Below are 15,111 nucleotides of genomic sequence, written 5' to 3' on the forward strand. Positions count from 1 at the left end.
TTGCTAGAGGATACTGTGTTGGTTGAGATAGACTGTAGAGGAGAAAAATTCCAGGGTGGGATTGCTTGGCCTCACCCAAGGTGGCCGTGACAGATGGCCACCCTCCCCTCACTCCACACCCAGTCTGATACTTTGTATGGGAGAGGAACTTTTCCAGGACCTGCTCCCAACCAACCTGTTATTGAGGGGGGGGGGGGGGATAGGAGAAAGGCATCACTGTGACACACTGGGGAGGGGAACAGGTGGCACTGATACACTCAGCAAAATAAATGAAGAGGGACCACTTTCAAGAAGGTTGTTTTACTTTAGGCATTTCGAAATACATTCCTAAGGCCAGGAATAGATGCCTTTGCAGAAGGGAAGACCTAACAGGCAGGGTCGGGGGAGCCAGAGGAAGGTGGCATGGAGTGTCGGGGCAGAGCCATCCACTGCAGCCTTGGTGGCCAGGGACGCCGGGGAGAAGCGCACAGGGCAGACTTGGGGGAGCTCGGCGCGAAGTTAGTACAGGGTCTCCCGCGCATGCGTTCTCAGGTGGCGCAGGAGGTGGGAGTTGCGGCTGAAGCTCCGGCCACACTGCGTGCATGAGTAGGGCCTGGCTCCCGTGTGGACCAGCATGTGACGCAGCAGATTGCAGCTGCGGCTGAAGATCTTGCCGCACTCCAGGCACTCCTGCGGGGGCTCAGCCTGCCCAGACCCGGACTCATCCCCTGCCCCTGCGTGGGTGGCCAGGTGTCGCTGCAGGTGGGCGTTGCGCCGGAAGCTCCGGCCGCACTTCTGGCAGCTGTATGGCCGCTCGCCGGTGTGGCTGCGGCGGTGGCGGGCCAGGTTGGAGCTGTTCCGGAAACGGTGACCGCAGGTGTCACAGATGTGGGGCTTCTCCCCGGTGTGGATGCGCTGGTGGCGCGCCAGGTGGGCGCTCTGGCTGAAGCCCTCGCCGCACTCGCTGCAGCGGCAGGGCTTCTCCCCTGTGTGGCTGCGCCGGTGGCGGGCGAGGTCCTGGGTCTGGCTGAAGCTCTTGCCGCACTGGACGCAGTTGTGGGGCCTAGGGCCGCCGTGGGTCAGGAGGTGGCGGGCGAGGCCAGCCCGCCGCATGAAGCGCTTCCCGCAGTGCGGGCAGCTGTAGGGCCTCTCGCCCGTGTGCACCCGCTGGTGGCAGACCAGCTGGGAGCTCTGACTGAAGCTGCGGCCGCAGACCTGGCAGGAGAAGGGCCGCTCGCCGGTGTGCACGCGCCGGTGTGCCCCCAGGTGCTCGCTGCGCCGGAAAGCCTTGCCGCAGTCGCTGCACACATAGGGCCTGCGCTCAGGCCCCGGGTGCAGGCTGCCCGAGCACTCGGAGCACTGGTGGCCCTTGTCCTTGGCGTGGATTCGCAGGTGGCGCTTGAGGCTGGAGCGGCGCTGGAAGGTCTGGCCGCAGTGGGAGCACAGGACTACGGCCAGCTCCGGGGGCGCTTGAGTCTTGGTCTCCGGCGCGCACGAGGGCTTTTGGTCCTGGGCGTGCGCCAGGAGGTGCTGCATGAGGCTGGCCCGGCGCTGGAAGCCCTGGCCGCACTCGGCGCACAGGAAGGCAGGCTCAGAAGAGTGCGTCTGCAGGTGTTTGCTCAGATGCGAACTCTGGCGGAAGCGGTGGCCACAGAGATGGCAGGTGTGCGGCCGCTCATCAGTGTGCGTGCGCATGTGCAGCTTGAGGATGGAGCTGCGGCCAAAGCTCTTCCCGCAACACAAGCACAGGAAGGACCGCGCGCCGGGGTGAGACCGCAGCTGGTGCGCCTCCAGCCGGGAGAGCTGCGGGAAGCTCACCCCGCACTCTGTGCAGATGAACTTTATCTCCGGCTCTGACTTGGGGGTCCCTCCGGCCACTTTGACCTCAAGAACATCAGTCCTGCTCGGAGGGGACATTTCTCCACCCGTGCGATCCACCTCAGGGCCCCGCCCAAGCGACTGGGTGTGGGGCTCTTCCGCCACCCTGGGACTGTCTGCCCAAGACTTTGCCGAGTTGGCAGTGGGCCAAGAAACCACTTTCTGCTCTTCTTCTTTAAACTCCTTGTCTGGGGTTCTGCTTCCAAATCCTGAGAAAGCAGAGAAGAGTACCAGTCAGCCTTTTGGGGAGGGGCTTTTAAGAATCGCCAGAACCTCACTGCCTGGAAGCGGAAGAAACCCAGAATCCTGCAAAGTTGGTAGGAGGACAGAGGGTGGGGGTAAAACCCAGTTACGTACAAGGTACTGTTTTAAGGTATGTAATTCAGGTCCATTAGGTATATTCATAATATTGTGCCACCATCACCGCTATCTAGTGTCATCCTCCCAAAAGGAAACATACCTGTTAAGAGGCACTCCCGTTGACCACTTATTTTAAAAGCTCAGAGTTGTCAGGGTTGATGATTAAACTCAATGAACCTTAAAAATTGCATCTATATATCTATATAGATATAGGCATATCAATATATATCTATATAGATATGTATCACTATTTGCCTCACCAAAATAGCCCATTTTTGGCCAAAGAGGCTGAAAAATCAGTTAGGGCCTGGAGTTTCAGGGACCACTCCAACAGGCAAAGGAAAAGTCTTCAGTGGTCATAAACCTGGGAAAGGGCCTCTTACCCAGAGGATGCACAGGCCAAGCCTTCTTTGCTGGAACATCTTCAAAGGTCAGGGACTCCTGTGACCAAGGGAGGGGAAGAGATTCTCAGTGAGTGAGGGACAAGGCCCTGGGACTTGAGGGGGATGAAGAACTTTCAAGGTTTAAATTAAGGGAGATGTGGATTTGCTAAAACTGCAGAGGCAGAGAACATTTCAGGCCATGAGATCTACCCTGAGTGAGGGGACCAGTCTGGCTCACCAGCACAGCTGCCAGCTCTTGATCTCCAGAGTTCTCCTCCGGCCACAGCTCAGGGCCCTGGGGGACTGACAGCACTGGGGGAGAAAGAAAGAGCTGTTAGAAGCCAGCCTTACCCACCATGCTGTTATGAGAATGTGCACCCATGCACACCATCACCAGGGTCCCTTGACAGACATCTTGGCTCTCCCCCATTCCCATCAGTTAGGGAGGATGCCCAATTCTCTCCGCACCCCCACGCACCTGGCCTCCCAGCTCCCACCAAACACCAGACCTGCACCTTCTGTAGGCACCAGCTCCTCACCGCTCTCCTGCAAGGCCTGCAATGTTCCCTTAGGACCTGGGCTCAATGGCTGCTTTGAAATTGGGGGACGTCTCCAGGCCCCCATCTCTGCAGGCTTGGAGGGCCCTGACTGGGACAGCAGGAGTTCCTTTGCTGGTTCCAGGGCTGGAGGCCCTTCTGAAGGCATTTCCTTTTTGGGGCTGTGGCTGGAGACCTGGGAAGAACCTCCCTGTTCCTCCAAGGTGATGTCTGCACGGGGATAGTTCTTGCCAGCATTAAAACTAAAATCCTGTTCAGAACACATCCATGTTAGGTGACAGACAGGATGTTAATCCATGTCCTACTAACTCCCAAGGGAAATGGAACTGAGGAAAGTGGGAGTCATACTGGGAAGGAGTTGGGAGGTTAAGGAGGAATTGGAGGAGGGAAGGGAGGTGGAGTGCTCAGTGATTTCTTTTCTTTCTTTTTTTAATTTTGTGCAAATTTTGATGGAGATACTGGGGGTTGAACCCAGGACCTCTCACATGCTAAGCTTGCGCTCTACCACTTAACTATACCCTCCACCTCCCTGTTCAGTGATTTCTTAATGGGGTGATAAAGTCCCTGTCTTTCTACCTGCTGTCCAGCCCACCTGGCTGCCACCCTCTTACCAATGGTCCCACATTGCTGGACTCCCTCTGGACACCCTCCAGCAGCAGCACAACCTCTTCGCCATCCCTGAGCTGCTGGCCCTGTAGCCGGGCCAGGAGATGCGGAGGCAGCACGCTCAGGAACTGCTCCAGCACCAGCAGCTCCAGGATCTGCTTCTTGGTGTGCAGTGCCGGCTGCAGCCAGTGGCTACAGAGCTCCCGGAGCCGGCTCAGGGACGCCCTTGGCCCCATATCCTCCTGATACTGGAAGCATCTGAAGAGCTGGTGAGCCACCTCGGGCCGGGGCCTGGCCTCTGGCTGCCTGGGGTCTTCCTGGCCAGCAGCCTCCTCCTCCTCCAGTTTGACTGCTCCGAACTGCTCTGGCTCCTGCGCAGCCGGGACAGATTCTGAAAGCATCCTTCCCCTTGGTGACGCCTTACAGCGATTGCTTCCACTCTCGGGTCTGTCTCCCTCTCAGCTCCACAAGATGGCTAAAGATGTGGCCTCCAGAGGAATTGTTTCTCAAACTGGTCCCAGGTAATGGCTCGGCCTGGCCAACACACCAAAAGGCAAGAAAATGGGTTGTTTGGTACTATCATTCCCTCCTGCAGCACTTAGAACTTCACATCACTTTACCCTGGTGGAAAAGAAAGGAGGGGGGAGGGTGTAGCTCAGTGGTACAGTGCGTGCTTAGCATGCATGGGGGGCCTCGGTTCAATTCTCAGTGCCTCCATTAAATAAATAAATAGACCAAATTGCCTCCCTCCGCAAAACAAACACTTTACCCCAGTGGTTAAAGTTGGCATCCCAGAGAGGGCAGTCTGGCTTTCCCTGCCTCTTGATATTGTGCCACAGAGAGTACCTGGTACCACTGAAGATGGGTCCTTGCCAAAAATATCCCATCGCAATCCAATCCAGCCTTTAGACCCAATTTCCAGTTCCAGGAACATTGCAGGGAATTAGAACAAGTTGGCAGGGAGGCTAAGAGTGACACTGTTTAAGGGTACAAACTTGGAACGTGTAGTAAGTAAGTCATAGAGATTCAATGCCTAGTGTAATAAATAGACAATGACATTGTACTATAATTATGTAATGTAAGTATCGCTACATCACAATCATATTATGATAGATGCTGTATATCTTAAACTTACTCAATGTTATATGTCTAACTTATTTTTTTAAAAAAGCTCTAAAAGATATTCTGGGGGTCACTTGGGGAAACCTGGACATGGCTGGGGCACTATTAATGGCTATTAATTTCTGAGGTGGGATTCCAGTGTTGTGATATGTAGGAAGTGTCTTTATTCTCAGAAAATACTGAAGGGTTTGGAAGTGAAGGGGCAGGAGGGTTCAGCCACATTTATGAGTAGACTTGGCAAATATGGCAAAATTACAGCAATTGTTGAAGCTGGGAGACGGGTTCATTGCATCGCTCTTCCAACTTCTCTGGAAGTTTGAGAATTTTCAAGATAAAAGGCTGGGGTTGGGGTTAGTTCATGCATGTGATCTCTCCTTGACCAGACATCCCAACCTTCATTTTATGGCTCTGCAGGTGGCTCTGAGCAGTCAAGGCCAAGGCCACCCAGCTGACCAGTGCAGGGCTAAGCTCCCACCTGATGCTCCGATCCCCTTACCTCCCTGAGTTCCATCCCTAGAGACAGGCCAAGATGGGCCAGGGAGCTGGGATGGGTGGGTAGGTCTCCAGATGAGAGACTGAAGCTTACAGCTTGGAGTTTGTGACAGATGTGTCCCCAAGGCAGGCCAAAGCAGCCTTACCCACTTCAGAGGCCTCTAGTGGGTTCACCCTTGCAAGCTGGGTGGTGGGTGGGAGAGGCAGTCATTCCTCTTTCTTTCCTATTTTTTTTTTTTTTTTTTTTTAAGATTCTGGATTCCTTCTTGGTCTATCCCTCTGGGAGGTATTCACCCCAAACCTGTGAGTCTGGCCAACAATTTAAAAAAGTGTTTCTAACTGGCCTGGGAGCAATGGTTCCATGGAACTATTCCTTCCTTTGCTGGGTAGCCCAGACCTACCTAGGGGGAGCTGACCCAAGTGCAGCCCCACCCACAGGAGGCTCAATTCAGTCCTTCAGCACAACCCAGAAGGCTTACTCTTTTCTGAACAGGCAATTTGATGTTTTAATTTGGGCAGGAATTATCTTATGGGTACAGAATCCCAAGTGCCAACATCTCTCTGCCTTCTGTGCTTACCAGCCTCAGGGCTGCACATGAACTTCTCCCATACCTGCCCCCCACCCCTACCCCAGCCCCATGAACATCTGAGGCAGAGGGATGGGAAGAAACCCTCCTGCATCACTTCCCACCACATAAAGTGTGTAAAGCAGTGCCCGACACCCAGCAGTCAGTGCACACTGGCTGCACATAAGTAGTAGCTATTGCAATTCTCATTACTGGGTAAAAATACAAAAGACCACAGCTAACAGTCAGTCCTATCACTGACCCATTTTACAGTCTCAGACACCCAGACTCAGAGGTACAGACATTTCCCCAAGAAAGTAACCCAGCCTTGGCAATGGAGCCAGGAAGAAGTCAACCGGATCAAGTGCTTTGGATATTTTGAGCCCCCTTCATCTGGAGCTGAAGGATCTCTGAACCTCCTTTTCAGGTGGGGTGAGCGGGGTATGATGTGGGAGAACAGAGGAAACTTGTGTTTGAAGTCTAGCACTTTCCACCACTGAGGAGAGGGTCATGATGCTAAAACAAAGCCCCAGGCCTAAATCCTGACCACCTGACCAGGCTGGTCCCCATCTCTCCAGCCTTCCTCTACCTCCCTCCCTCTCCCTGACCTCCCCTCTCCTTCCTCCTTCTCTCCAGTCTCTCCCCACTCCAGACTCTCCCTGGCTTTGCACGCCCCCACCCCATCCTCTCCGCCAGCAGCCTTGTCCAGCCTCTGTTCTTTTCTGCTCTTTGGCAAATGAGACTCCTACCCTCTCTTCTGGTACTCCACACCCCGCCCCGACCTGTCTCTGCTATCCAGTGTCACCACCATTGAAGTTGAATATATCCACCCCACCACCCCCGGGGCCTGCAAGTGGGTACTGGGTCTTGTTCAGTAACTGTTTACCCACCACTTGAAGTGATTTCAGTGTTTGTTAGCAGAAAGAAATGATAATGGCTACCTCGCAGTTTTAATTCTTGAGGAATGCATGCAAAAATATCTGGTGCAGAAAGGGCCTTTACTAAATGTTCAAGAAAATGGGGTTTTGTTCTATTGTGTTTTGGTAGCATGAGCAAAATCATTAGAGAGCTAGTCGCATGTGACCAGGAACCCGGTTATTAGCAGCTGGCAGGGATTGAGTGCTTCTCTGCATGGGCTCTCTGCTTAGGGTCACTTAACCCCATCCAGCCTCCAAGGTAAATTATAATTTCTCCATTTGACAAGTGCAAAGACCAAGGTCTGAGAGGATGGGTGACTTGCTCAGGGTCACACCAGGGTGAGCCAAGATTTGCTTTAAGGTTTAAGAATGTTGATCTGACGGTGCAAAAACTCAGGAACAGAAAAGGATTCAATTTCCCTCCCGCCCAGTGCAGTTTGCCTAGTCTTAACCAGAATATTACAGCATGAATCAGAGGGAAAAAAAGGATTCAAAATTGCAACCCTCAGGGTAGACACGTGGGGCACCGGAATCTTTAGGTGAAGTCTCGCCAAAAGCCGAAGAGATGGAATTCAAGGGAAGTTGGCCCTAGAGAGTCTTTCCCTCCCCCAAGTCTCCAGGACAAAAGCTCTGTTAATATGCGCATCTGTAGGGGGTGAGCTGGGTTGCAGGGGGAGCTTTTCAGCCATCCTTCAATATTTGACCAGCTTAATTTGGAGCCTAGAGAGGCAGAGAGGCGTAGGACAGACCAGCCCGGGTTGGAGGTGCTGCCACAAGACCCACTCAGACAATGGGAGTGCCCACAGCCGAGGTCCTCGGCCAGGAATTTTCCCTTTCTCCCTGGGCACAGTTAGCAAGTGCCTGATCACTTGTCTTCAGTGGTTGGCTTCCCCCCAGTCCTGGGCTGAGTCGAAGGGTCCGGTCAGTCCACCTGGGGGAGCGTGGCGCCTGCCTTCGGCTCCCCAGTGGGTACAGCCAGCCCACGTCACAGGAAGTCCTGCGACCCTCCCTAGTGCCCCCATTGCCACAGATCTGCCTGTGCTCCCCGGCACTAGGCTCCCTGGCAAGGACCAACCACATCCACTGAAGACTTTCTTCCAGCACCCTAATCCCCCATCCCACCTCCGAGGCCTGGACCTCCCCTCTTTCTCCCTCTAAACTGAAATTAACCTCTTAAATCTGTCCTGGCAGTCTGCACCCCATGCCTCCCTGCAACTCACCACTCGGGGTCCCCACTACAGAGGTGAAGATGCTGGGGGGATTCTCTGAGGGCCCCAGGACCAGAGTCAGCCTCCTCCAACCTGGGGAAGGACTCCGGGAAAATGGAACAGGAAGTTCCCTTCCCCAGTTTCATCCAGGTGGAGAGGGGGGTTTCCTAGAGTTAACCCTTAACCTCCCAGTTTGGGATGGGGGTGGGGAGAGGGCGGGGCCAGAGAAATTAAGATAAAGCGGCTGATCCAGACTCCTACCAGGCTTACATTTAAATGAGAGTCCAACTCCGCCTCCAAATAAGAGCTGCCCACCTCCTAATAGGGACTGGCCCTGTGTTCCTTGGGGGCCTGTCTGCCTGAATTTTTGGGGGGACAAGAGCTGCCATTTAAAAATGCCTCCTGTGTGCCCAACTCTTTGCTAGGCATTTTGTTCATGTGGCAAATCTTTGCCAAGGGCCTGCTGTAAGCCAGGCAGGGTTGTAGGTGCTGAGAATGCTGAGGTACAGTCCCTGACCTCAGGGGGCTTACATGCTCCGGTTCAGGAGCAAACCACAGGAATGGTGGGTTTTAAGAAAACAAAACAGTACTGTGTGATGCGGGAAGAGAGGGCATTGGTCGACATTGCCGCCTAAAATTCTCCCAAGAATCCTTTGAAGTGGCTTTTGTCCCAGCTTTACCAAGGACGAAGCAGGGACTCCCAGGAGGGGAAGTGACCTCATCGCCAGCCTTCAGTCCAACTCTAACTCCAAAATCAAGCCTATCCCTTTGCTCTAAAGGGCCTTATTGGATCATGCCCTTGGCCCCAGAGGGAATGGCGCTCCCCACTGGGGAGTCCGCAGTGCGCCAATGAGCGTTAAGGGCACCTCCTGTTTGAGGGACCCGAGGCCATATGCTTGGTGGCTGCCCCTCGGCCCACGCCCGTCGGTCCGTCGGGCCGGACCCTGCGCTTGCCCTGGCTCCTCGCCTGGGTCTTGTCACTTGCACTTAACAGCACCTGGGCTTATCTTGTTCCTTTATCTTAATTGTCTAATATGCATCTCACTGGGGCAAGGCTCCCTGCGGACAATGGTCCGTTTCTCTCCTACTCTGATCCTCCGCGCCTAGCCTGGCTCCTGGCAAGTGTCTGGACAGAAGAAATGACTGAGGAGCAGCTGCGCAGAGAGCACCGCCCTCCTAGGTTTGCTGGGAACCGCGCACCTGGCGCTCCACCGCAGGGACTCTCTCCACCGAGGTCGCAGTCCGGGTCTGCTGGGCACCCCCCAACCCGGGGCTGGGCCAGGAAACCTACCTGGGGCAAGACTTTGATCCGCCCCCACCCTCCATGGACGTGGAAAGGAAATCCCGCCCCTGGGAGTGGCTGGGAGGCGGGGCCGAGGTTCTGCACCCCAGTACCTAGGCTGGACCGCCCCACCCCAACCCCGGCGCTGCCGCCCCTGCCCCTGCCTCCGGGAGTGACTCGCGCACCTATGGCTGTGGCCTTGGAGGCCGAGGCCGCCGTCTGAGCCCTGGGAGTGGGGGCAACTGGACCGGAAGCAGCGGGCACTGCATGGACTCGATGGGGTGAAATGCAGGAATATGGCCTCCTCAGGTAAGGATCCAACTTGGTGGTCTCGGCGCCTGGAGCGTCCGGGATGAGAGCCTGGACGTGGGGAGATGACTGGGACACTGACTTCCGGGCCTCCGACTCAGGTGCGCACCTTTCCTGGAATTGTGTCAGAAAAGCAGAGACCAAGCCGACCCAAGCATCAGAAACAGCTTCCAGGCAGAAAGGTAGGTGCCTAGAGTGACACAAGACCAACACTAGCTTTTGGCCTCCTTCATCCCTAACCCTCCGCCGGGCATGGGTGTTGGCTAATATCCCTGCTCCTCGCCCATTCGTTCATTCATTAAGGAAATATTTGCATCCCCCATGTGTGTCAGGGCGCTGTCCCCGAGCCCAAGGACACAGTGCTGATTAGAAAGGACAAGTGCTTCCCCCATGAGGCTTACAGTCTGGGCAGGACCAGATCACAGAGGCAGGGATTCCTTTTAACTTTCATTAACTAAAATTGGGGGGAAAAAAGTTACTGAACATTTAAGCCCCTTCAAATTCTTCCTGATCTTTGAAAATACACTCCTCTCTCCCAGAATGTTATCCACGAATAGACGAAAATTCTTGCGAGGTCGTTGGATTGTTACTTTACTCCATTTAGTAAATAATAAACTCGTCCCCAAGGGACTTTCAATATAAATCTACCTGGCTTGGGGTGTATTTAAATATCTCCTCGAATTATCTTGAAAAATGCACACTTCAACTATTATAGTTGTCACTTTAGATTTTTTTGTAAGTCATTGGTGTCCAAAAAACAAACCCCCAAACCATAAACTATTTATGTAAAATCAATAAAACTTGATTATGACTGTTAAAAAAACAAACCCCAACTTACTGTTTGTTCAATAAATATGAAAATAAAAAATTAGGTCTAGTATTATCCAGGTCAGCAAAAGCACCCGAAAATACTGACTGATGGGGTCTTCATCTTTTCTCTTATCTCGTCAGTGATTGCAACAGAAAAATGAATTTCATTGTATTTTCCGTTTCCATAGGATTCCTCCACTTGGGATAATTCAGGGCAAAAGGAGAAATCCTTCTCCTGCTCTGAGAAGAATTACTATTAAAAATGCTATGATTCCTTGATTAGCCTCTGGTTAACCCAGCAGCTTAAGTGCCTGTCTCTATACTGCATTGGTAACATCTTTTCCTGCAGCTGTAAGCCCAGCATTTTCCTCTGGGTGGTTGCAATCTTGAAGGAGCAATTGTAGAGTGTTTATGGCACAGCCAGACCTCTTACTGAGGACCAGCCTTGGTTCAGAAGCACCGAGAATTTTGATGAGAACCAGAGTGAGCACTGCACCTGTCCGGGTCTTGCATCAATGTCTGTAACTAGCTGTCCCCCAGACTTTTCATCTTGTCTCTTTGGCAGGAGCCAGCCATTGGCTCTGCAAGCCCCAGATGCAGTCTTGGCTTTGCCATTTGCTGCTGTGCGACTTGGGCAAATCATTTAATTGCATCCCTTTGCTCTGTTGCTCCAAGCTCTTCTGTGGCTTCCTACTGCACTTAGAACTAAACCCAGGCAGCTCAGCCTGGGGCTCATCCCACAGCCCCTTTCTACCATGGATCTTGTCTTCTGTCCTCTTTTTCCTTTGCCTTCTAATTCCTGAAAGCACCAATCTGATGCCACCTCCCTGGCCTGGCCTGGAATGGATGCTTCCACTCCCACTCTTCTTTTGCCAGTTCCTCTTCACAACTTTTTCCCCCTCAAATGAGTTGGCTTAATTCCAGGTGATACAGGATTCAGGAAAAAGAACAAAACCTTAAGAACACACTTTGACAGGATTCTGGGCTGGATTTACTCTGATCTCACAGCTAAGGCTTAAATGTCTGAGAACTGAAGAGAAGGTGAACTACCATTTTTTATTTTTTTAACCGAAGTTTATTCTTAAATGTACAATAGGTCCCAAGACATTGTAGCTATAGTCACTGGGAATCCAGATGTTTAAACATGCATGGAATTAAGGATCATCATTGCCTCAGGCACTAGGAACAGATTACTTTTTGCCAGATTTCTTTAAAAAAATTTTTTATTGAAGTATTGTCAGTTTACAATGTTGTGTCAATTTCTGGTATACAGCATAATGTTTCAGTCATACATGTACATGCATATATTCCTCTTCATATTTTTCATGATAGGTTACTACAAGATATTGAATATAGTTCCCTGTTCTATACAGTAGAAACTTATTTATGTATTTTATATATAGTAGTTAGGATCTGCAAATCTCGAACTCCCAATTTTTTCCTTCCCACCCCCTTCCCCCACTGGTAACCATAAGATTGTTTACTATGTCTGTGAGTCTGTTTCTGTTTTGTAAATAAGTTCATTTGTGTCTTTTTTTTTTTTTTTTTTTTTTTTTAGGTTCCACATATAAGTGATATCATATGGTATTTTTTTCTTTCTCTTTCTGGCTTCACTTAGGATGATGATCTCTGGGTCCATCCATGTTGCTGCAAATGGCATTATTTTATTCTTTTTTATGGCTGAGTAGTATTCCATTGAAGAAATATACCACAACTTCTTTATCCAGTCATCTCTGTGGATGGACATTTAGGTTGCTTCCATGTCTTGGCTATTGTAAACAGTGCTGCTATGAACTTTAGGGTGCCATATATTTTTGAATTAGAGTTTTCTCCAAATACATGTCCAGGAGTGGGACTGCTAGATCATATGGTAAGTCTATTTTTAGTTTTTTAAGGAGCTGTCCACTCTTTTTAAAATGTTCTCTCTGTGCACTCTTGTTTTCTTTATAGCACTTCTCACAGTCTGTGATTCACTCACTGATTTTTTGTTTACTTTGCTTCCTTCTGTCTTCCCCTACTGGGCTGTAAGCCACCATGTCTCTGCAGTTCATTGGTCCCCAGCTTGACCTCTTAGTGGCTTTATTGTCCATGTTGCTTTGAACTCTATTAGCTTCTGGGACCCACACTCTTCTGTGTTTTTTGTTTTTTGTTTATTTTCTTTCTCTACTTTTCCAGTTGTCTCCTCACAGTCTTCACCAAGTCCTCTTCCTCTACCAGACATGTAAGTGTTGGGACCCTGCAAGGGCTCTGGCCTAGAGGGCCTCTTCTCACTCCATTGCCGTTGAGCCTAGGCTGGATTTAGTGATTGCTTCTAATAAACAGAATCCAGTAGTAGTGATGGGGTGTCACTTCCGAAATTAGGTGGTAACCAGGCTGTGGCTTTGTCTTGGGGGCCCTGTTATGTGCCCTCTCTCTCTTGCTTGCTCACCCTGGGCCAGACACATCTGTGGAGAGGCCCATGGGGTGAGGGGCCAAGGCCAACCAACTTGGATCCCCTGCCCCCCAGTTAAGCCTTAAGATGAGACCACAGCCCCAGCTAACAACTTGACTACAACCCTTGACCTTGTGCTAGAGGCACTCATTTGGGTGCCGAAATTGTGAGATAATAAGAATTTATCGTAAGCTGCAATGTTTTGGGATTATTTGTTATGCAGCAATAGATAACTAATACACCTCCCTCAGTGGTTTTGTAGCTGCTGTGGCCTCAATAATACTCTCAGTGCCAATACCCTTGTGTTTATATTTTGCTTCTCAACTCTTTATCTACTTGACATTACTACTTAGATTTCTCATAAATACCCCAATGTCTTCATGTTCAAAACCAAATGCACCTAGCCACTTAAACACTGGCTTTGCTGCCATTCACTGCAGTATCCCCACTGCCCAGCACATAACAAACACTCACTAAATGTGGATTGAGTGAATATTCCATGTCAAACCCAAGTCTTTCTTGGTATTCTTTATTTCAGTAAATGTAATACAATCCAGTCTCTTGCTCAAGCCAGATACTTGGATTTATCCTTGACCCTCTTGCTTTACTTCATCCTTACATCTCATCAGTCTCCAAGTTCCATAGGTCTGGTAGCCTAAATATTTTTCAAATCTATTTCTCTACCCTCACTGCCGCTACCAAGTCGAGATCACCATCATCTCTTTCCTGGGTCATAGAAATAACCTAACTGGTATCTCTCCTTTCACTCTCTCTTTTTTTAAAGTAAACTTTTAGGTGTAACATACAGAAATGTGCACTAACCAAAAATGAAGAGCCTGATGTATTTTAACCAAGGGAAAACAGCCCTTTAGCTTCCCAATTAACATCCCGAAGAAATCAGAATTTACTGTTGCTCTCGGGACTACTCTGGTGCCCTCTTCTGGTCACTTCTTCTCCCCCATAATCTCTATCCTGACTTGCAACTGTAACAGATTTGTTTTTGAACTTCATGTAAGTGAAGTCACACAATAAAAACTCTCATCTGACTTTACTCACTCTACAGTGGGGGACTCAACCACACGTTGCTTATTCCCTGAATGGTATTCACTGTTGTGATATTTATTTGTACTGTGGCTAGTTTTCAGTTTGGGGCCACATTTAGTAGTTCTTGTATGTCTCTGGTGACCATATATGTGTGTTGCTGTGGGGTTCATGCCCAGCAGTGAATCGCTGTGTCAGAGGGTAGGTGATGCCCAGCTTCAGAAGATTCTGCCACAGTTGTCTAGAGAGCTTGTATCATTTCCCCTCCCACCGTCTACCGACTCATCTTGTGCATTTCCTGCCCCAGTCCTAAGATCAGTCCTTTCTCCATGGAGCCCTGATTCCTGCCATTATCTGATTCTTTTTCACATTATAAAGCATTCACAAAAATAGAATTTTTAAAAGGATGAGAGAAAGTGAAACTAAAGGAAGTTCTACAGTTTTTTGCACATCCAATGGAGTAAAAAGAATAGAAAAGATATCTGTGAAAGCCCACATGACGTGTAAAGGAGGGAGTCGGAGAGCTGACGGCAGGGGACAGAGACTGCAACAGGAGGAAGGAGGGGAAAACATTAGCTGAAAAGGACATCAAGGGGGGGTTGCCTGAGTTCCACTGTCATCTGCTCCCATGAGGGGCCTCCAGTAGGGGTCCTCTGATGCTGAGCCAGTCAGGATGCCTCCTGAGTACCCCAGTCCCCACCTGCTTCAGTGTCGTTAGCTTTTGTAAGTGATTGTAGCCTGAAACTCTACCCAAGACTAGGGGACACTTCAGGTATCAGATAGCAGGAAGTGGCAGCAGCAACAGCGAAGGGTATTTTAGGTTGATGACAGTGTCCTTGTTTCATAAAAATGCAACAACTTCTAAACAGAATGTAACTTAATTTACTCTAATATCTATCCACAAAGAGCCAGATGGAGTTGACTCTTGAGCTTGGTTTCAATAGAGAGTCCCCTCTCTGCCTGTACTGTAAGCTGTCTTTAGCTCCCAGGTGGAGACAATGTTCTGACAGTTGGGATGTGGGTGTTTGGGGAATATATCCAGCCAACCCTACAAAGTTTCAGGGCTTTTCTGGCCTTGGTGATCACGGCTTGCCTGGTTGAGGCTGAAGCTGCCAGCCTTGACATTCACGGTAAGAAGTGCTTGGAGTTGCTGCCTAGGGAGGAGACTCC

The 15,111-nt window shown here is 50.5% G+C and overlaps 1 protein-coding gene and 1 long non-coding RNA gene across 2 annotated transcripts; one reads left to right on the top strand and one right to left on the bottom strand.

Moving 5' to 3' along the window:
* Window positions 1-239: 239 nt before the first annotated feature.
* On the bottom strand, window positions 240-9,386 carry ZSCAN10 (zinc finger and SCAN domain containing 10). The gene is made up of 6 exons (XM_032461082.1): window positions 9,269-9,386; window positions 3,769-4,297; window positions 3,140-3,407; window positions 2,839-2,912; window positions 2,601-2,658; window positions 240-2,066 (listed from the first exon to the last, which is right to left on the bottom strand). Exons 2-6 carry the CDS (start codon window positions 4,162-4,164, stop codon window positions 499-501), a joined length of 2,364 nt encoding a protein of 787 aa, XP_032316973.1. The 5' UTR covers window positions 4,165-4,297; window positions 9,269-9,386; the 3' UTR covers window positions 240-498.
* Window positions 9,387-9,502: 116 nt separating this feature from the next.
* LOC106730803 lies at window positions 9,503-12,138 on the top strand. The gene is made up of 3 exons (XR_004312860.1): window positions 9,503-9,659; window positions 9,761-9,841; window positions 12,088-12,138. It is a non-coding gene; the product is annotated as an uncharacterized LOC106730803 (long non-coding RNA).
* The last annotated feature ends 2,973 nt before the right edge of the window (window positions 12,139-15,111 follow it).

The sequence above is a fragment of the Camelus ferus genome, chromosome 18 (assembly GCF_009834535.1).
Source record: "Camelus ferus isolate YT-003-E chromosome 18, BCGSAC_Cfer_1.0, whole genome shotgun sequence".
NCBI classification, from domain to species: domain Eukaryota; kingdom Metazoa; phylum Chordata; class Mammalia; order Artiodactyla; family Camelidae; genus Camelus; species Camelus ferus.